The sequence below is a fragment of the Spermophilus citellus genome, assembly GCF_964194105.1.
Source record: "Spermophilus citellus genome assembly, chromosome: 4".
NCBI lineage: Eukaryota > Metazoa > Chordata > Mammalia > Rodentia > Sciuridae > Spermophilus > Spermophilus citellus.
Window position 1 is genome coordinate 68,656,903 of NC_138185.1, and position 19,408 is coordinate 68,676,310.

Here is a 19,408-nt window from a genome sequence, read left to right on the forward strand (position 1 = left end):
ATCACCTCCCAACTCTTCACATAGGCCTACTTACAGTGTGATTCAGTTTCCCTCTAATTTCATACTAATTTTCCAACAGTTTGGCTGGTGTTCAAAGACAACAGGATGCTTACATGCATTTTTATGTAAGGTTGCCTTTTAACGAGGCCATTTTTTCCTTTTTATTATTGCTGTTTACTTTTTGTCCCCAACAGCCCCTAGCCTTCTCTGGTGACTTGCACTTAACTTAGCAGAAGTCCCCACCTGGAGAAGCGCACCATGACTGCATGCTCAACACCTGGTGTACTGCTGTCCGTAGAATAATGTAAGGTGGGCATGATGGCACATGCCTGTAATCCCAGGTACTCAGGTGACTGAGGCAGGATTTCAAATTCCAAGGCCAGCTTGGGCAACTTAGCAAGAACCTATCTCAAAGAAAAAATTTTTAAAAGATGGTGGCAGTAGGGGATATAGCTCACTGGTATAGCACCTCTGGATTCAATCCCTAGTACCTGCAAAAAGGTGAAAACTTGCTGCAATTTAAACCTTTGGTCATTAATTAGCCAATCAGAATTTAAGTGGCATTAGTCTGCCCCCCACATTTTTTTTACTTTTTTTTTTTAGTTGTAGGTGAGCATCATACATTTATTTATGTGGTGCCTCATACATAAAAATAAGCGCTCTACCACTGAGCCACAACCCCAGCCCATCCCCATATTCCTTTTAAGACTACTTTAAGTGTAATAAAATTTAAAAGGCTAAATTTGCACAATAAAAATCATTTAAGGAGCTGGGCATTGTGGTACACATGCTTGAAAATCCTAGCTACTGGGAGGTAAAGGCCGTGAATCCAAATTCAAGGCCAATTTGGGCAACTTTGCAAGACCCTAACTCAAAATAAAAAATAAAACGGAGGGCTGGGGATTTAGCTCGGTGGTAGAGTGCTTGCCTAGCATGTGTGAAGCCCTGGATCCTGGTAAACTTTACTTTGAAATCTAGTGCTCAATCTATAATCCCAGCTACTGGGGAGGCTGAGGCAGATAAATCAAAAGTTCAAGACCAGCTTCAGCAACTTAAAAAAAAAAAAGGCTAAGGATGTAGAGGGGTTGCTTTTGTTGTGGTTTTTAATTATTAAATCTCACCCTAGTCAACACTGTTTAGCAGGAACTGCTAACAATGAAACCGAGAAAAATAAACATAAACAGGAACAAATGACCTTTTATTTCATACAGAGATACAAAGGAAATTGTGTGTAGCAACAATCTGATGGGCAGTTCAAATTCTTGGGAGGAAGTAAATTCATGGTAAATGTCATGATGGTTGGTCAAAGAGAAGGTCAAAGAAAAAGTGAGATGAGACAGGGAATGCTATCGTTAATAAAATAAAAGTGCTACATGGTGTCAGTGTTGCGACTTCAGAGCTTGTTGGAGTGATACCTGTGCTATTAAAACAGTAATTCTACACATCTGGCACCAAAACTCATGAAGTGCATTTGGGTTACTTTGCATTAGAAATTGTTATTTTGGGAACAAAATATTTAAAATAATTGAGTTATCCTATTTTATTAAAGGAGTTGTAAACTTTGTTCATTCCTGTCTTGGAAGCAGGTTTTGGGACGTATTTGGGATGGGTATCCTCTTTTAAGGAAACAGGGTTGACACGCTTTTTTAGTTCCAGTTTTTGAGGTGATGCTGGTTGTAAGAGCATCTTCTTTTCATCTGAGGAAAACATTTGCTAAAAAAATTGTCTTCCAAAAACAAGGACAGGGCAAGTGGCAAATCCTTCCACTGTACACTTCCCTGTGGGCTGCACCCAGGCTGCACAGACAGCCTATCATGCAAAACACTTATCCAAGACTTAACATTTGTCATAGGGACACACCACATAACTTTCTATTCATCAAACAGTTTATTGGCCTTAAATATACATAAGTAAAATTTTAAATGTTAGTTCATAATATGTTTTATGATTAAAAAAAATACTGAACCAAAACTTCAGAAAAAATTGGGAGGCTCAGTAGCATGATTTCAATATTTTTTCAGGATAAACAGATTAAGGGGGGGGTAGCACTTATGACTTTTTATCCAAGAACCAAAAGCTTCCTAAACTCAATGTTTAGAATTGAATTGGTTTTAACTAAGCCTAGAAAATTGGGGTTCATAAAATAAAGGCACAATTGTCAACAGCAAGAGAAGAGAAAGAAATGGGAAGAAAATTTTATTTTAATCTCAAGTATAATATAAGTTTGCTGGTTTTTGTTTTGGCTATTTAAGGCAGGATTATCTCTCTGCAATACTGCAGATAAAACCTAGTGTTTTAGCTATAAGAAAGTTTCAAGAGTTCAGATATACAGATAAAACGATTTTAAAAAACCTTTTCTCAAGAGTATTCCAAAGACTTTTGAAGCATTATATAAATCTTTAAAATTCCTATCACTCACATTTTAAGAAATAAATCTATGCTTTAATAAGGCACTCTGAAGACAAAACAGTTTAAAAAATAATTACCTTCTACCCTAAGGCTAACCCATTCCTTTCGGATGGAGAAGACTTTGAATTAGTTAATCTCTGCACATGGGTGTACACAGGTGGGCACTCAGCCCACTCTGGGTCTACTTAGACAGCTGAACATTATCAGTGGGACTCTCTCATCCAATGGAGAAGGGGTTGTACTAACAACGTTGCCCAAATTTGATAGTGAAGTTTAAACACAATATTTTTTTTCTAAACCTGTTTTATTTGAACAGAGAACAGTGATTTGTATTAGCTCCTGCCTGCAAAGAAAAAAAGAATGGAAGAGAATCAATGATCCCCTATATCCTTTGATTTTACTGGTGGGACAGAAATATAAAGGAGCCTTACTTTTCTTTTTTTCTTTTTTTGGTACTACTGGGGATTGAACTCAGGGACACTTTACCACTGAGCCACATCCCCAGCCCTATTTTGTATATTATTTACAGACAGGGTTTCACTGAATTGCTGAGGCTGTCCTCCAACTTGTGATCCTCCTGCCTTAGCCTCCCAAGTTGCTGGGTTTACAGACGTGCACCGCCATGCCCAGAAGAGAGCTTCACTTTTAAATGACAACCTAATAACTGTTGATAACCTGACATTTTGTGTATGTTATATGTATCTGTTGTTGATGCTAATTCCACTTCTAAATAACAATAATTTGAACTCCACTATCCTTATTACTAAGTAAAACAAACACCAAAGCTTACAAAATAGCAATACCACTTCAAAGGCTATAACAACAGCAAGGGATTTTGGTGGAGTTTCCACTCTTTCCTAAATGATGAAAGAAAACAAAGGAAGCAGAAGGGTCATACTAAGTCTGAAATACAATTTCACTATGAAAAAATGGGCAACAAATGTCTCTTAGAGTGAAAGAAGATAAAATGGGGCATTGGGAGAGTACTGAAGTGGGGCATCATTGTGGGGTGAGCCTCTGCTTCCAACAAGTAAAGAAGGATCCTAGAAAGAAGCGGTGAGGTGTTTCTTTCCTTCACCCTTCTGGGCTGGCAGCAAATGATCAATTACTTCCCGTAGAACTTTTTGTTGAGAAGGAAGATCAGGAGGTTGACATTTACTTTAGCTCTATCAAATAATTTCATAACGGCAACTCCTTCATACTGTAGCTGCAGCAGGTCCTAAAAACAAAACAAAACAACCATTTTGACAGTCAATCAAATCTGTGGAACAAGAAAGGACACAATGTAGTGAGGGATCCAGAAGGAATAAAGCATGCCTCGTGTGCCAGATGCAAAGCGGGGTGAGATAGAAGTTTCTAGATACAGAACTATCTGTCCCCTGCACAGCTACCCTGGGAGCTGGAACATACAGACAAGTTGGCAAAGGGACCTTCTGGTTAATCTGGCAATAGGGAGACATTCTGTTTATATTTAAAACACACCAAACATGAAAAGAAAAAGTATGTTCAGTTATCACACATATACTTCTAAGCCCTTTTTATTTCAGTGGGCTAGGGATGTGGCTCAGTGGTATAGCACTTGCCTACCATGTATAGGACCCTGGCTTCCATTCCCAGCATTGCAAAACTCTTTTTATTTCAGAAGTTAAAATGACATTTTCCCACTTCATTTCATTGTGGGTCACCAGGTTTAATAAATCTAGAAAAGGTAGAAGCATTACAAGACATGATGAAATATACTAATCACTGAAAGTGAGGCAAGAGGGGCTGGGGTTATAGTTCAGTGGTAGAGCGCTTGCCTAGAGGATTGGAAACACTGGGTTCAATCCTCAGCACAACATAAAAATAAATAAATAAGTAAAGGTATTATGTCCATCTACAACTAAAAAAATATTTTAAAAGAAGAAAGTTAGAGGGGCTGAGGATATAGCTCAGTTGGTAGAGTGCTTGCCTTGCATGCAAGGCCCTGGGTTTGATCCCCAGCACCAAAAAAACAAAACAAAACAAAACAAAACAAAAAACAAAGAAAGTGAGACAAGGCTAGTAATGTCTTCATAATATCTATCAGATTCTTTTTTTTTTTTTTTTTTTTAACTAGGGATTGAACCCAAGGTCTCTTGCATGCTAATGTGTGCTCTACCACTGAGCTATGCCCCCTTCCCATTAGATTCTTAATTAATTTCTGTTTCACGTGAGAAATTTTTTCTGTCTTGAAGACAAGAAATAAAACATTTATTAAGGAGCCTACTCTGTGCTGGCATTGTTTAGGCACATTATATGGTATGTTTTTAAGTCCTCACAAAAATCCTATGAAGTAAGATCACACCAGGTTTGAAGATGATCTCCTAAGGCTCAGAGATGCTGAATGATGTGCTCAGCAGAACAGAACTGGTCATGTTGACTCCAGACCTGATTACAAAGCTGCTGCTTTCACTACTATTGGTGTAGTCCTCCCACCTGTACACTGTAGAGGAGTGGGAATTCGAAAGCAAGGGTCAAAGGGCTCAAAGGAACCCAAAAGTTCAAAATTCATTTTTGGATAAATCTTAGCAGTTCCAGAGAGTGGGGACCATTGTGTCGCCTATGCCTAACATAACACCTGGCACCCCACATCAAGTCTGGAACTTGAGCAGGAATGAATAAACTACCTTAGGCAGACTGGTAGGCCTATATGCATTTGGTGAAAATTAGGGAAAAAGTGGATCCTTTTTGTGTGGAAACAGTTAGCTATTTGTATTACAAAATCATTTCACATTTGTTTGGCCAATATACTTTGAGAGGCTACTGGCTTCTGAGAAAGAAACAAAGATGACTAAGATATACTACCTGTTCTTAAGGAGTGGCACAGTTTTGGGGGTTGGGAGGGAAATGCGTCAACATGTACTATAAACAAAGGATGTCTCTCAGGGCTACTAAGGCAAAGGGGTGACCAACTATTGCAGTATGGCTGGGGACAAGTATTCATTATTAGATGGAGGAATAAAAGGGATGGGAAGGGAAGGAAGGGTGACCAAGTAAAGGGAGCAACATGTTCATGTGCATGTTTACAGCAAGGCACCCGCCCAGTTTGACAGAGTGTAGCACTATGAGAAATGGGACAGTAACAGCCTCTAGAGCCTGGGGTGCAGCTTGGTGGCAGAGAGCCTGACCAGTATGCATGAGGCTCTGGGTTTGATCTTCAGCACAGAAGGAAAACAAAACAAAACAAAATTTATAAAGTGTTACACATTGCTAGAAATCCTCTCAATGCCCTAATATATATTTTTTAATATCTTTATTTTTATATGTTACCGAGAATCAAACCCAGTGCCTCACACATGCTAGGTGAGCACGCTACCACTTGAGCCACATCCCCAGCCCCCCTAATACTTTTTAAATGTGAAAATATTAGATTTTTAAAGTAAAAATCAGGGAATCCCTGCTGTTCTTTTTGAATTTAAAATGGGACTCAATTTACAAAGACACAATTTACACATACCTCATCAGAAAACATCTAACCCTACCTATCAGGGTGCAGTGGTGCATGCCAGTAATCCCAGGGACTCAGAGGCTGAGCCAGGAGGATCACAAGTTCCAGTTCAGCCTCAGCAACTTAGTGAGACCCTGTCTCAAAATCAAAAATAAAAAGGACTGGGGATGTAGTTCAGTGGTAAAGAACCCCTGGGTTCAATCCCCAGTACCAAAAAAAAAAAAAAAAAAGACAAAAACTAAACTTTCAGTACTAATATCAAATCAAAGAAGAAAAAAAATTCAAACTGTACTGTCAACCCTTACACCTAAGCCTTTCATTCAAGTCCAAGGTATCAGCTCAATTTATTGGCAACACTTAGGTGGAAGATTCCTTTAAACACTTCCTGAAGATTTACACATCTTGGAAAGCTCTGCAGAGTGCATAGGCCAAATTAGACACATTGAGACACTTGGCTTCTTTTGGCTCTTTCCCAAGCTCAGCTGAATAGAGACAGTTTTCCTCCAAAGGGGTCTTCTTTTTATCTCCTTCTCCCACCTTGATAAGAATATAACTTACCTCACAGAGAAGCTTTTGGTTCTACCTGTGCATACCTACCTGATAGTGTAGCATAAATGTCTCCATTTGAACTCCCATGAATTTGGCTTTCACTTCAAAGTCTCCAACTTCTTCTGTTGGATTGATTTCAAAGATAACATTTTTAAACCTGTTGAAACATAACACATGGGTGTGCTTTTTATGTTCTCATAGAACAATATTCTGCGAACTGGGAAAAGGGATGAATTCAGTCTTCATGAGTGAAAAGGGGCAGAGGTACAGGTTCAAAGTCCTGCTGCAGGTGAAGGAGCATGGACTGCCATTGCTCGGTACCCTTTGTTTTGGGACCTGGAGGGAAGAATGGTGACCTCTCTCCACAGCATTTGCATTCTACTCAAAGAGGAGCTACTGGGGAATACCACAAGAGACCTGTGAAAGGGTGACATCAGAGAATTCCTTTGGTCTTCCACATGGTCACTGTTGAAACTTGGTTGATAAACTGAGGAAAGTGGCTGGAGGGAGAGCATTTGTGTTTGGGTACAGGATGCATGCACATTTGAGGATTGGGAGAATTGAGTAAGTAAAACAAAGGGAGTTAGTAAAAGGAATAAGAGGAAGAGGAGGTTTTCTGGAAAGGGTAGGTGCTGTATATTTAAATGCACTGAGAATGACCAAAGTAAAACTGCTATTATTGTATTACTCAGTCTAAATACCCACAATTTTAAGGACATATTTTTAACTATTAAAATAAAAAAACATAAAAAATTATCTTATTCATTTTTCAGTGGTGGCAAGGAAATAGAGAGGTACTCATATATACTTCAGACACTAATGGGAAATATTTTGGCAACATGTGTTAAGAGTTTATATTTTTTCCTTCAACCTCATAAATGAAATCAGAGTGCACAGGCTAAATTAGACACACTGAAACACTTGGCTTCTTTGGGCTCTTTCCCAAGCTCAGCTGAACAGACAATTTTCCCCCAAAGGGGTCTTCTTTTTATCTCCTTCTCCCACCTTGATAAGAATATAACTAGAAAACAGTATGACAGCTCCTCAAAAAATTTAAAGTAGGGCTGGGGATGTGGCTCAAGCGGTAGCGCGCCCGTCTGGCATGTGTGCGGCCCGGGTTCAATCCTCAGCACCACATACAAAGAAAGATGTTGTGTCCGCAGATAAATGAAAAATAAATATTTAAAAAAATTCTCTCTCTCTCTCTCTCTCTCTCTCTCTCTCTCTCTCTCCCCCTCTCTCACTCTCTCTTTAAAAAAAAAAAAATTTAAACTAGAACTGCCATCTGATATAGCAATCTCATTTTAGGGTACATATCCAAAGAATTAAAAGCAGGATCTCAAAGAGATATTTACATACCCACATTTGTTCCAACACTATTCACACTAGCCAAGAGGTGGAAACGACACATGCATCCATCAACGGATGAATGGATAAACAAAATGTGGTAATACATACAATAGAATATTAGTCAGCCTTAAAAAGGAAGGAAATCCTGTCACATGGATGAACCTTGAGACATTATGGTATGTGAAATAAGCCAGCAACGAAGATAAATAGTGTCTGATTTCATTTATGAGGTAACATGGTCAAATTCATAGAACAGAAACTAAAATGGTGGTTGCCAGAGACTGGCAGGAGGAGGAAACAGGGAGATGCCATTTAATGGGTAGAATTTTGCAAGATGAAAAACTTCAGAGGTCTGTTGCACAACAATGTGAATACAATGAACACAGATAAACTGTACCCTTAAAAATGGTTGATAGCATTTTTTATAATAAAATAATTTTTTAAACTTATTTAACCAGAAATTCCATTTCTAGACATCTACTATTTAAAACAAATACTAGAGTGGTGGCATGGGCCTCTAGTCCCAGTTAGAGGGGAGGACTGCTTGAGTCCTGGAACCTAAGACCAGCCTGGGCAGCATAGCAAGACCTTGTCTCCTACTCCCCCCACCCAATATAACCAATTTAAGCAGTTTACAATAGGCTAAATTAGAGAATTTTATGTAGCCATTAAATGAGATGCTTTCAGTTGGTCACAGTGGTGCATGCCTATAATTTCAGCTACACAAGAGGCTGAGGCAAGAGGATCGAAAGTTCTGAGCCAGGGCTGGGGATGTGGCTCAAGAGGTAGCGCGCTCCCCTGGCATGCGTGCGGCCAGGGTTTGATCTTCAGCACCACATACAAACAAAGATGTTGTGTCCACCAAAAACTAAAAAAAAAATAAATATTAAAAAATTCTCTCTCTCTAAAAATAAAACAAAAATAAAAAAGATTACTTGATAATAAACAATATCATACTAATTTACATTAAGAAAATAAGTAGGGGAATGTGGTTTACCTAGTATGAGTGAGGCACTGAGTTCATTCCTCAGTGCCACATAAAAATAAAATAGAGAATGTGTCCATCTACAACATACATATATATGTGTGTGTGTGTGTGTGTAGGTAGATTAAGTGGGGCAAAATAGATATTCTTCATGTGAACAGGGGAAAAGAAGAAAATATACTAAAATGATTTTCAGTGGTTATCTCTCACTTATGGGAATAAAAATGCTTTTTCTTTTCCTTTTTGCTTTATCATATTTTCAAAGTTCAATAATGAATATATATATACATACATACATATAAATATGTGTGTGTATATATATATATTTATATTTATTTATTTTTTTAGTTTCAGGTGGACACAATATCTTTATTTTACATTTATATAGTGCTGAGGATCGAACCCAGTGCCTTGTACATGCTAGGCAAGCGCTCTACCACTGAGCCACAACCCCAGCCCCCTGAATATATATTTTAGAATAAAAAAAATATAAAAGTTTCAATTTTTTTGTAGTTGTATATGGACAGCACACCTTTTATTTTATTTATTTATTTTTATGCAGCTAATGATTGAACCCAGTGCCTCATACATGCTAGACAAGTGCTCTGCCACTGAGCTATAGCCCCAGCCCAAAAGTTTCCTTTTGACTAGATACAAAAAGAAATAGCTCAGCAGTCTGAAGTCAATGGGGCTAACTAAGCAGATGCTCTCAATAAATATTTGAGTTTGTGAATGATTCTGGACCTTCAGGAAGACATAGGGTTAGATCCACAAAGCAAGCTAGTGCTTCCCAGAAAAGAAAATGAAAATTCTACAAGTAGAATAAAGTGCTTTTACTCTTGTTTGTTAGGTTTTTTGGTACTGGGGATTGAATCCAGGGCTTCATTCATGCTAGGCAAACATTCTACCACTGTTCTACAGCCCCAATCCTTTTAATTTTGAAACAGGGTCTCACTAAGTTACTAAGATGCTGAGGTTGACCTTAAACTTGAGATCCTCCTGCCTCAGCCTCCTGCGCAACTGGAATAACAGGCTGGTGTCAACAAGTAAATGCTTCTTATTATTGTTATCTTATTTTTGGTCTACACAGAAGAAATGGATTCCTGTTTTAAAAAGAAAAAATTAAGATGAGGCACACACAGAAACAAGTGTGATTGTGCTCTGAGACAAACGTTCCACAAAGAAGAGAAATACATTTTCTTTTATGACAAATTAATTTTGTATGAGGCCAAACTTTGCACATAAAAAATTAGGTGTATATATTTCTTTATATGTATATTTATTTGTATATGTATATGTGTATTAATACATAAAAAATACAAAGCGGCCACCAGGAAAGAGAAATAAAGGCAAGAAGAAGTGATGAATGCAAAAATTTAAAAACCAACAAAGTAAAAGGGCGGGGGGGGGGGGAAGATAAATACTCACTGATTCACTTGTAGGTCCTCAATCTCCAGAAGAACTCCTTTTTCATGAAGTCTGGCTGCTGTATATTTCAGAGAGATCTTTTTGCTTTTCTTTCCCTTCATTTCCCTAGGCTTTTTGGAGACTCTGTTTTTAGGGAGGGGGGGAAAGTCTTTTTAAAAAAATATTATTTTTTAGTTGCGATTGGACACAATACATTTATTTATTTATTTATGTATGTATGTATGTATGTATGTATTTATGTGGTGCTAGGGATTGAACCCAGGGCCTTGTACATGCAAAGCAAGCACTCTACCAACTGAGCTACAGACTCAGCCCAATATCTCTATTTTTATTTATTTATTTTTATGTGGTGCTGAGGATCGAACCTAGGACCCCGCACATGCGAGGTGAGCACTCTACCACTGAGCCACAACTCCAGGCCATATGTCACTTTTTTATAAGTAACTATTTTCTATGGGTCCTAGTCACTGGTAATTCAGAAATGAGGCCAGAAAACTCATTACATAAGCCTAAGTAACACAGCACTTGTAGAATGGTGAACAGTGTTAGGATTTGTCAGGGTGGTCTCAGGAGGGGAAATATTACTATACTGCTTCTGCTTTAGTTTAAGTTATACTTGAGAATACTGCAGAATACTGCGATGGATCCAACAGTGTCTTAATGCTTCTATGTCCTTCTTGGAACCTAGACATCTAACTAGCAAGTAAGCAAGCCTGAGGCAACCATAACAAGTCCCTGGGTTAAGGAGTAACTCCAAAACCCTAGGATATATAGGGAAAATTTTTTCACACAAATAATTTTTAAGCATTTAAGCCAGCACAGCAATCACAGAAATGGGAGTAAGGAAAAACAAACGGGTATTAGAAGACTATTAAGATAATCAAGTTGTGATAATATCTTGATAATCAAGATATGAAGTTGATAAGTAAGCAAAGGAAGGAGAGACAAATGAGATCTATATATTTGGGGCTCCCAAGGAGAAGGTTTTCAGAAATGCTGGTAGGAGTGCAAATGGGAACAATTACCATGAAAGGTATATAGAAATATCAAAATTATGGTTGCAGAGAAATTCTGACTTGGCAATTCCTCTTCTAGGAATCAATTTTCAGAAATAAAGCTCACATTTGCAAAATGACAAACATACAAGTTTATCCAGAGAATTAATTAAATAAAGTGTTTTATCTGTCTACACAATGGATTAGTATGTAGTCATTAAAAAAAGGAAATGAGGACCTGGCTATGTCTGCTTAGAAGGTCTAAAAGCAGAGGCCACTTGGGCAATGAGCACATCTCACTGTTAGATATTTTTGGTTTCTAAACACCATTAACTAGAATTGGTGATGATGCACAAATAATTCATTCCAGGTCCAGGGAGGCAAAGCTACAAGTTGAACTTGAAACACCATGTGCCAGATAGGCAGGAGGAAATGTACAAGGTATGACAGACACATGTCAAAAAGACACAGAAGTCAGCTCCGCAAGCTAGGTTAGGTGAGTCTGGTTCCCATCCCTTAAATATCAGCCCTGCCTCATTCCAGAGAAAAAATGAAAAGTATACCTGTGTAAGAGTGAAGAAGTCACAGAGAAGCAGACGCAGCAAAACATGAAAACCTAGTGAATCTAGGTGAAGGATACATGGGTGCTTATTGTTCTATTCAATCAACCTTTCTGAAGTTTGAAAATTCCTTTTTTTTTTTTTTTTTTTTTGTACCAGGGATTGAATCCAGGAGCATTTAACTACTGAGTGACATCCCTAGCCCTTTTTATTTTTTGAGTCAGGGTCTTGCTTAGTAGCTTAGGGCCTTGCTAAGTTGCTGAGGCTGGCTTTGAACTCGTGATCCTCCTGCCTCAGCCTCTCAAACCACTAGGATTTTCGACATGCACTGCTGTGCCTGGCTGAAAATTCTTGAGGTTAGAGTTAAGGGTGAAAAGTAAACCAACCTCACAAGTAGAACCTGCACTCATCACCTCACCTCTCTGGGTGTTCAGTCTCTCCTTGTAATGAGTATGCTGATGGTTTGTGACTAGCTCTAGGAAAGCTGTACCAGATTTTCCTCAGATTCTGATCCTGTCCCCAGGGGCTAGGGAATCCAAATTTGTCTAATATTCCTTAAGAGACTTGAAAGCACACTTAGATTTTGTGACCACTAGATGACCAATCTTCATGATTCTCTAATTTCTATAAGCTCAAGGAGGTATTTTGGAACTAGGAATGCTCTGGTGTAAGCATCCTTGAAATTGCCCCCATCCTCTGCATTATTTCCATCATACACTAGTGAATGGAGGTAGCCAATTATGCAAATAACGAGAAGTAAAATAGAGAACTAATGTGATAAACAGATCCAGGCTGTGTTAGGTAAAACTTTTCAATGTCACTTCAATAGCCTGTACTCTTTCCCCACTCAATCCTATTCTTTCCTTGGATTGATTTTTTTTAATACTCACTTGCCCTTGCTGGCTAAGTTATCCAAGCAGGTTTTGATATAGCTTTTATAGTAATCCACCTGCTCCCCATAAAAGGTGGCTTTAGAATTCAGAGCAGCATATGTTTGTTGCAATTTCACCAGTTCGGCCTTTCTCCTTTGTCGGTATCTCCGCTGATTCCGAATGTCCTGAAACATAAGGATTAAGATTAGGAAAATAATGATACCATGTGCTTCTTGAATCATCGTGGTTTATTCAGCACTAGATCCAAGCAATACTTAACTCTGTCTTGAGCATGAACACATATTCCTAACAGGCAGCAATCTGGGTTCACAAATTAATATATATTGTCAAGAGAGAGAAAAGAAGAACATCAATCACCGAGTTCTTCGGTGTGCCTGGTATCCTTAGTGCAATAACAGAGAATGCCTAAAATTCTCAGCTTACATTAGAGCCCCTCACTTGAAATGAATCATACAAATCAAGGATCTGATGACCAACTTTATACTTCATAGTAACTATGAAAAAGATCTGAAGAATTCTTTAAGGCCAAGGACAAGTTTAGACCCAGGAAACTCTAATATAGGATCCTCTCCCTGTTAATTTAGGCTATGGAATAAGCTACAACAGGACAAGCAGGGTCCTCAAGTCAGAGTCAGAAACAGTTTCTCAGAGGGGAAGATGATAATTTGTGAACTGAAGCTCTTCTCTGAGCAACTACTATCCCTTTATGAGCCCCTGAAATAACTTTAAACAGGCAAGGCCATCACTGTCCCCCAAATTCAGTACCCTGGCAATGTCGTTAATCAGTTCCTGGTATTTGTTCTTTGGGTTCACAGTTCCAAGTTCTGTTAGCTTCTTTAAGCCTGTCTGGATCTTCTCTTTCTTCTCCTGGAGAGTGAGGTTGTTGTCTTCCTTCACAGTCTTTGACTTTTTCATCTTATCAGGAGTTTTAGCATCACGAATAGCTCGTCTCTGCATGGCCCTCTGATGTTCTGCTTCCTACAGATGAGAAAAACAAGTTCTTGGAAAGGTTGCCACACTGATTCTAAAATTGGATTTACATAGCTTATTTGTATCTGAATTTATACAGTTCTCAAATTTCATTCTAGAAACAGAGGGGAACAAGTTATGCCCCTCTGCCAAATGACAAATGAGAAACTTCATGAAGCAGAGGAAGGTAATCATAGATACCATGTGCTTTTAAATTTTTCAAAACCTGGCTCCACAAATGTCATAACTACAGTAGCAACATCCGTGACCAGTAAAACCTTGCTAATCCTTTGGCCACCTTGTCCAGGCTGAATCAAGCCATCCCTCTGCTTTCAAACATACTGCAAATGACAATATCTTAAGAAGGGAAAAATCTTCCTTGGAGGGCTGAGGCTGTAGCTCAATGGCTGAGCACTTGCCAAGCACTTATGAGGCACTAGGTTTAATCCTTAGCACTAGGTTTAATCCTTAGCATAAAAATAAACAAATAAAATAAAGACATTCTGTCCATCTATAACTACAAAAAACAATAACAACAACAACAAAAATTAAAAAAAAACAACCTTCTTTCAATTCTACCATCTTTCCTTGTTATCATTCATTTGTCAGTTACATCTCTGCCCAACAAATGATCTACACTTGTTATTCCAGTCTTTTAGCCTTTTCTTCTTCAACAACTTCAGTATCTACAGCTCTCATCACCAATTACCATTCTCCCACCCCAAATCCAATAACTTTTCTTGGTTGTCACTTTGCTCATCTGCTCTGCATTTTTTCTGCATGGGTTTGATACTTCCAAGTGACCCATAACCATTTCTCTTTATATATTCTCAATACTTTAATGATCACCTTTATGGTAATAGAATCCAAATCTTTGCATAAAAGGTTCTGGTGGCGCTTTTTGTTTTGTTGATACTGAGGATTTAACCCAGAGGCATTTTACCCCAGTTACATCCCCAGTTCTTTTTTTTTTTTTTTTTTTTTTTTTGAGACAGGGTCTAAGTTGCTTAGGGCTTTTATCTGCCTGCCTCAGCCTCCTGAGTCACTTGGATTACAGGTGTGTGCCACCATGCCCAGCCAGTATGTTTTGAACCGCTTATAATGGGAAGTTACATTTGCAGTGGCTTGTAGTTCAAATTTGTAATTCCTCCCAAATAGAATAATTCCCTTTCCTTTTTCCCACTATCCCTCTTTCTTCTAATGTCAAGACAACTGTGCATCCCATAATGCAAAAGAGTGCAGCCTCTGGAGTCAGACAGAACTGGATCCAAGTCTGGTTTTTTTTTGCAACAGGCTGGTGATCTTAACCTGTAAGGATCTTGGTTTCCTAATTTGTAAAACAGGGATGAAAAGACTCACCTCATAGGGATAATGTGAGGAATAAATGAAAAACAAAAGATTAATAGAAGTACTAACAAATAATAGATTTTCAATAGAAGATGGTTCCTGCTTTCCTACTTCAAATTTCCTTCCAGATTAAAGATGCTACAGTTATTGGGCATACCTTTTCTTGTCCCTCATACGCACCTAAGTAGTAATACATTGTAGTGTCTAAAAGCTGAGAATTCATTTAAAACAGTGGTTTTCAAACAATTCTCTGTGTAGCCTTGAGGATTTCCCAGAGGTACCATGAGTCCTGGAGGGCCATGTTCTTGGAACTCCCAAAGTAGCTCTAGTTTTACTTGCCCTACCCACCCCACCCCAATACTAAGGATTGAACCTTTAAAAGGTCCTCTACTACTGAGCCACATCCCCAGGACTTTTTAAAAATTTATTTTGAGATAAGGTTTTTATCAACTTTGCCCAGGATTGTGTCGAACTTGTGATTTTTCTGCCTCAGTCTCCTGAGTAGTTCGGGTTTCAGATGTTCCCACCATGTTTGGTTTATAGGGGGCTTTCCCTACCTTTTCCCACATTTTCACTGGTGGATTGTAGTTGTATATAATAATGGGGTTTGTTGTTACATATTGTACATGCACATGATTTATCTATGTAATTTGATAATATCACTCCCCACTACCTCCCCCTCACTCAACTCTTCCCGTTCCCCCCTGGTCCTTTTCCTCTACCAATCTCCCTTTTATAGTGGGCTTCTAAGTAAGTTATCAACTTAATGAAGAAAATTCCCATGATTAAAACATGAAAAAAAAATGACTTGACCAACTTTCTCATCTGACAAATGAGAAACAAGTTTTAAACATGAAGTGGACCCACCAACCCTTCCCAAAGCCTACCTCCCCATTCCACCCCTCACTCTGAGACTTTATCACACATTTAGATAATTCATCTTCCCTGACAACTTTGCCCAATTAATCAATATTAAATGACCTCAGGGTTTACAAACATGCTTTAGTCCTTATCTCTGCAGGGCTAAATTCCTGTCTAGCTTTTGGGTTCTAAATAATTTGGTCTTGTGTGATTTTTTTTCTCTCACTACTTCCTTCCGCTCACATCTTCATCCTAGATATGTAGTCTGATCATGTCACGCTCTTCCTCTCCTTTGCACCTTTGTTCATGTGGGCTCTCCTGCACAGAATGCCTTCTCTTGACTTAAATGCACATCCAGATCCTGCCCATTCTGCAAGTTACACTTTTTCATGGAGCCTTCCTGATGCCCTCCTCCTCATTCACCTCTTTCCTCAAACTTAAATCGTTTTTATACTCTGTATAGAGTTAACTTTAAATGGTTTTATCACTGTTTCCAGTATATAGGTCACATTTCCCCAACAGAATCTTTTTCTTTCTTCTTTTTTTAGTTTTCGGCAGACACAACATCTTTATTTGTATGTGGTGCTGAGGATCGAAACCAGGCTGCATGCATGCCAGGTGAGCGCGCTACTGCTTGAGCCACGTCCCCAGCCCCAGAATCTTAAAATCATTAAATTTAGGAGCCACATTCTGTACTTTTCTTCTATATACCAAGGTTGATAGAATTCCAACTATAAAATATTCAATAAATTACTAAATAAACTCATTGACTCTGCCCCAGGTTAAAATGACTCACTCTCTGCATGTACGTGTCAGAGAGCTTTATGTCCTAAGAACATTTTCTGGATGTTCTGGAACTAACAACTTTCTCAAACTAGTCCTAATTACCACCATCCTCTGGTTAAATCCAGAGTCACCCTAGATCACAATCTCTTATCTGTGTCCACCTCCTTTAACCCTGGCATGCACTTACAGGAAAGCTTATCTACCTTAGGAAGATGTTAAGTTAAACCTAAAATTTTACCTGTTCACTGGTGGCTGGTATTTCTAGGATTTCAGTTAAGGTCTCTCCTGGCTGGAATCGGATGACATCCACGATTAAACGTTTTGTGCTAAAATGAGATGAGAAAGCATTTAAACATTATACTGTGTATTTTGCTTCCTTTTAAGTGAACTGAAGCAATAGCAATACAAATATCATTTCACAGAGATGCCAGCAGACAGCTGGTGATACAAGGTACTTGAGGCCCTGGGCTTATTTACTCAATTACAACACAGTAGGTACCAGGGTTATGATTTCTGAGATTTAAGTTTTATTTTAGAACATTAGCAAAGTAAGACAAATACTTATACAAATAAGGTATTAAAATGCCATGCATAAGAGATAACCAGAATTATGATGGTTATGAAGGCCAGGAGGATCATTTCCGGTACAACCCAGTTTGCTCTCTCACCAAAGGTCCAAGGATCTTTGAATTTCATTCACTTCATTCTTCCTACTTTCAATACTCACTTCAATAAGATGGTCCGAGCATCCATTTCTGCATTCTCATCTCCAGGCACATCAAACTTATTAGTCAATGTGAGAGACACTTCTGTCTTAGCCAGTGCCTCCTTATTTGGGTCATTTAAATTGCCAGCGCTTTCACCTGAAGGTTTGGGGGTGGGGGAGAGAAGAGAGTTAATATAATAAAAGAAGGAGATATTTGGGCAATAGAATACAAATAAAATATGCAAGTCTAAGATGATACTTGAATAAGACAGCACAGTGTGGCAAGAATACTTTTTACTCAGAAATAAAAGAAAATATTATGCCAAAACTAAAAAGGCAAAGGATCCATAATGAAATAATTTCATAAATAGCTGACAAATAATTTTAACTCTGTAATATCACAATTCTCTCTCAAAATCTCTTCCTTACAGTACTTTCTAATTGTATGATTATTTATACTTAAAATGATCTCTTCCATTGGACTTCAACTTCTCACAGAAAGGGGCCACATTTGTTTTTGTTTCCCAATACATATCCAGAATTTGGTAAAGTGCAAAATCAGAGGAGGTAATGACAACACAACACTTTTCTGTCGTGTTCACCTCTCATCTTCTGGGCAGTTAAGTCAGAGCATTACCTATCAGGGACTCAATGGTGGGCACCTCTCCAAGGTCGTCCAGCAGCTCATGGATTGGATCATTGTGCTCTGGAGCAATGGCATCCTGGTGGTCTAACAGGAGCTGAAAAGATCCTATTTTCAATACCATTTTCATACCCAGCTGTCTAGCTCCCATCCCCACCCATGATGCCTACCAGTGATCTATACAAAGGAGGCCAGACAACAAAGCTCATATGTTCAAAACACTGACAAGCTAACCCTCAGCCAATTAAATCAAATAAAAACGAAATATATTAAGTAGCGCAATAGGCTCCATTGACTGACTATGTTATGATGTATGGAGAAGAAACACTGATACTCTTTAAACCTCATGGCCCCAATGAAATCCATAGACTTCAATATCTAAATTCATCAATATAGCCTACTGCCAGTTCAAATAACTCACATTCAGACTGTAAATGCTTCCAGGGTAGAGTATCTGTGGGCACCCCAACCCCCACCGTGGGAGATCAAATGCAGCCAGGTATAATATCGTTTTTTGTTTTTTTTTTTTTGTTTTTTTTTTTTGTACCAGGGTTTGAACCTAGGGGCACTTAGCTGGTTTTGAACTAGTGGTCCTCCGGCCTCAGCCTCCTGAGCTGCTGGGATTACAGGTGTGTGCCACCATGCCTGGCACAATATCTTTTAATTCAGTGAAAAGCACACCAAATGAATATTTCATTATCAAGCCCTCAAGATGGTATTATCATAGGTTATGTCCTCAGAGATGACAGTCTCTGAAGTTTCACTTATATTTCACATACATCCTCATTTCTTTTTCTGCATGTCCCCAAAGGGGAAAGAAATTATTTGAAAACTCTGCGGAAATAGGAGCTTCCAAGGGTGGGGGAGTCACTCCAAGGCTACAGAGAAGAAATTGGTATTCTAGATAATGTTTTAAAAAATACAATTTTTTCAAGCCACTAGATAAGTGCTCACAATGTACATTTTGGAGCCCAGGGATTCTGAATCACTTAGTCCACCTGTGGTGGGGTCAGGCAACTTGATAATTCTAATGTAGGTGACCTGGGAATAATTTCCAGAAATTAAGCATGCAAGAGGCTATAGTTTCGATACCCAGAATTATCGGGGAGTAGGGGAGAGGCAAAGGAAGAAAGACAACAAGATTTGGTGTCATTAACATCACAGGATGCTGAGATACTTGACCACCAGACATAGTAAGCAGCAGCCAAGGAAGATAATTAATTAATGACAGAGTAATGAAATTAAGTAATTAAAGAAAAATACTTACAGTGTGGGTGTTGATGATTTCACCAATGGAAATGTAGATAACTGGTTTGGTGAGGGTTACTAAATCAGAATACTCATCCACATTAAATTTATCCTGCAGCTCTGGGACATCACAAGCAGTTTGGAAAAATCGTCTGAAAATAAACACAGGAGGCAGCCCCCCAACAAGTGACACACACATGAGAAGCTTGC

The 19,408-nt window shown here is 38.6% G+C and overlaps 1 protein-coding gene across 1 annotated transcript in view; it reads right to left on the reverse strand.

Annotated features, from left to right (window-relative positions):
- Positions 1-1,183: 1,183 nt before the first annotated feature.
- IQGAP1 (IQ motif containing GTPase activating protein 1) overlaps positions 1,184-19,408 on the reverse strand; it is a 105,379-nt gene continuing 87,154 nt past the window's right edge. The window contains exons 30-38 of the mRNA XM_081290854.1: positions 19,218-19,350; positions 17,945-18,047; positions 17,329-17,464; positions 16,840-16,927; positions 13,404-13,616; positions 12,636-12,802; positions 10,191-10,313; positions 6,476-6,584; positions 1,184-3,628 (exon numbers count right to left, since the gene is read on the reverse strand). Coding sequence (XP_081146980.1) covers positions 3,515-3,628; positions 6,476-6,584; positions 10,191-10,313; positions 12,636-12,802; positions 13,404-13,616; positions 16,840-16,927; positions 17,329-17,464; positions 17,945-18,047; positions 19,218-19,350 — 1,186 coding nt within the window. The 3' untranslated portion in view covers positions 1,184-3,514. The remainder of the gene's footprint in view (positions 3,629-6,475; positions 6,585-10,190; positions 10,314-12,635; positions 12,803-13,403; positions 13,617-16,839; positions 16,928-17,328; positions 17,465-17,944; positions 18,048-19,217; positions 19,351-19,408) is intronic.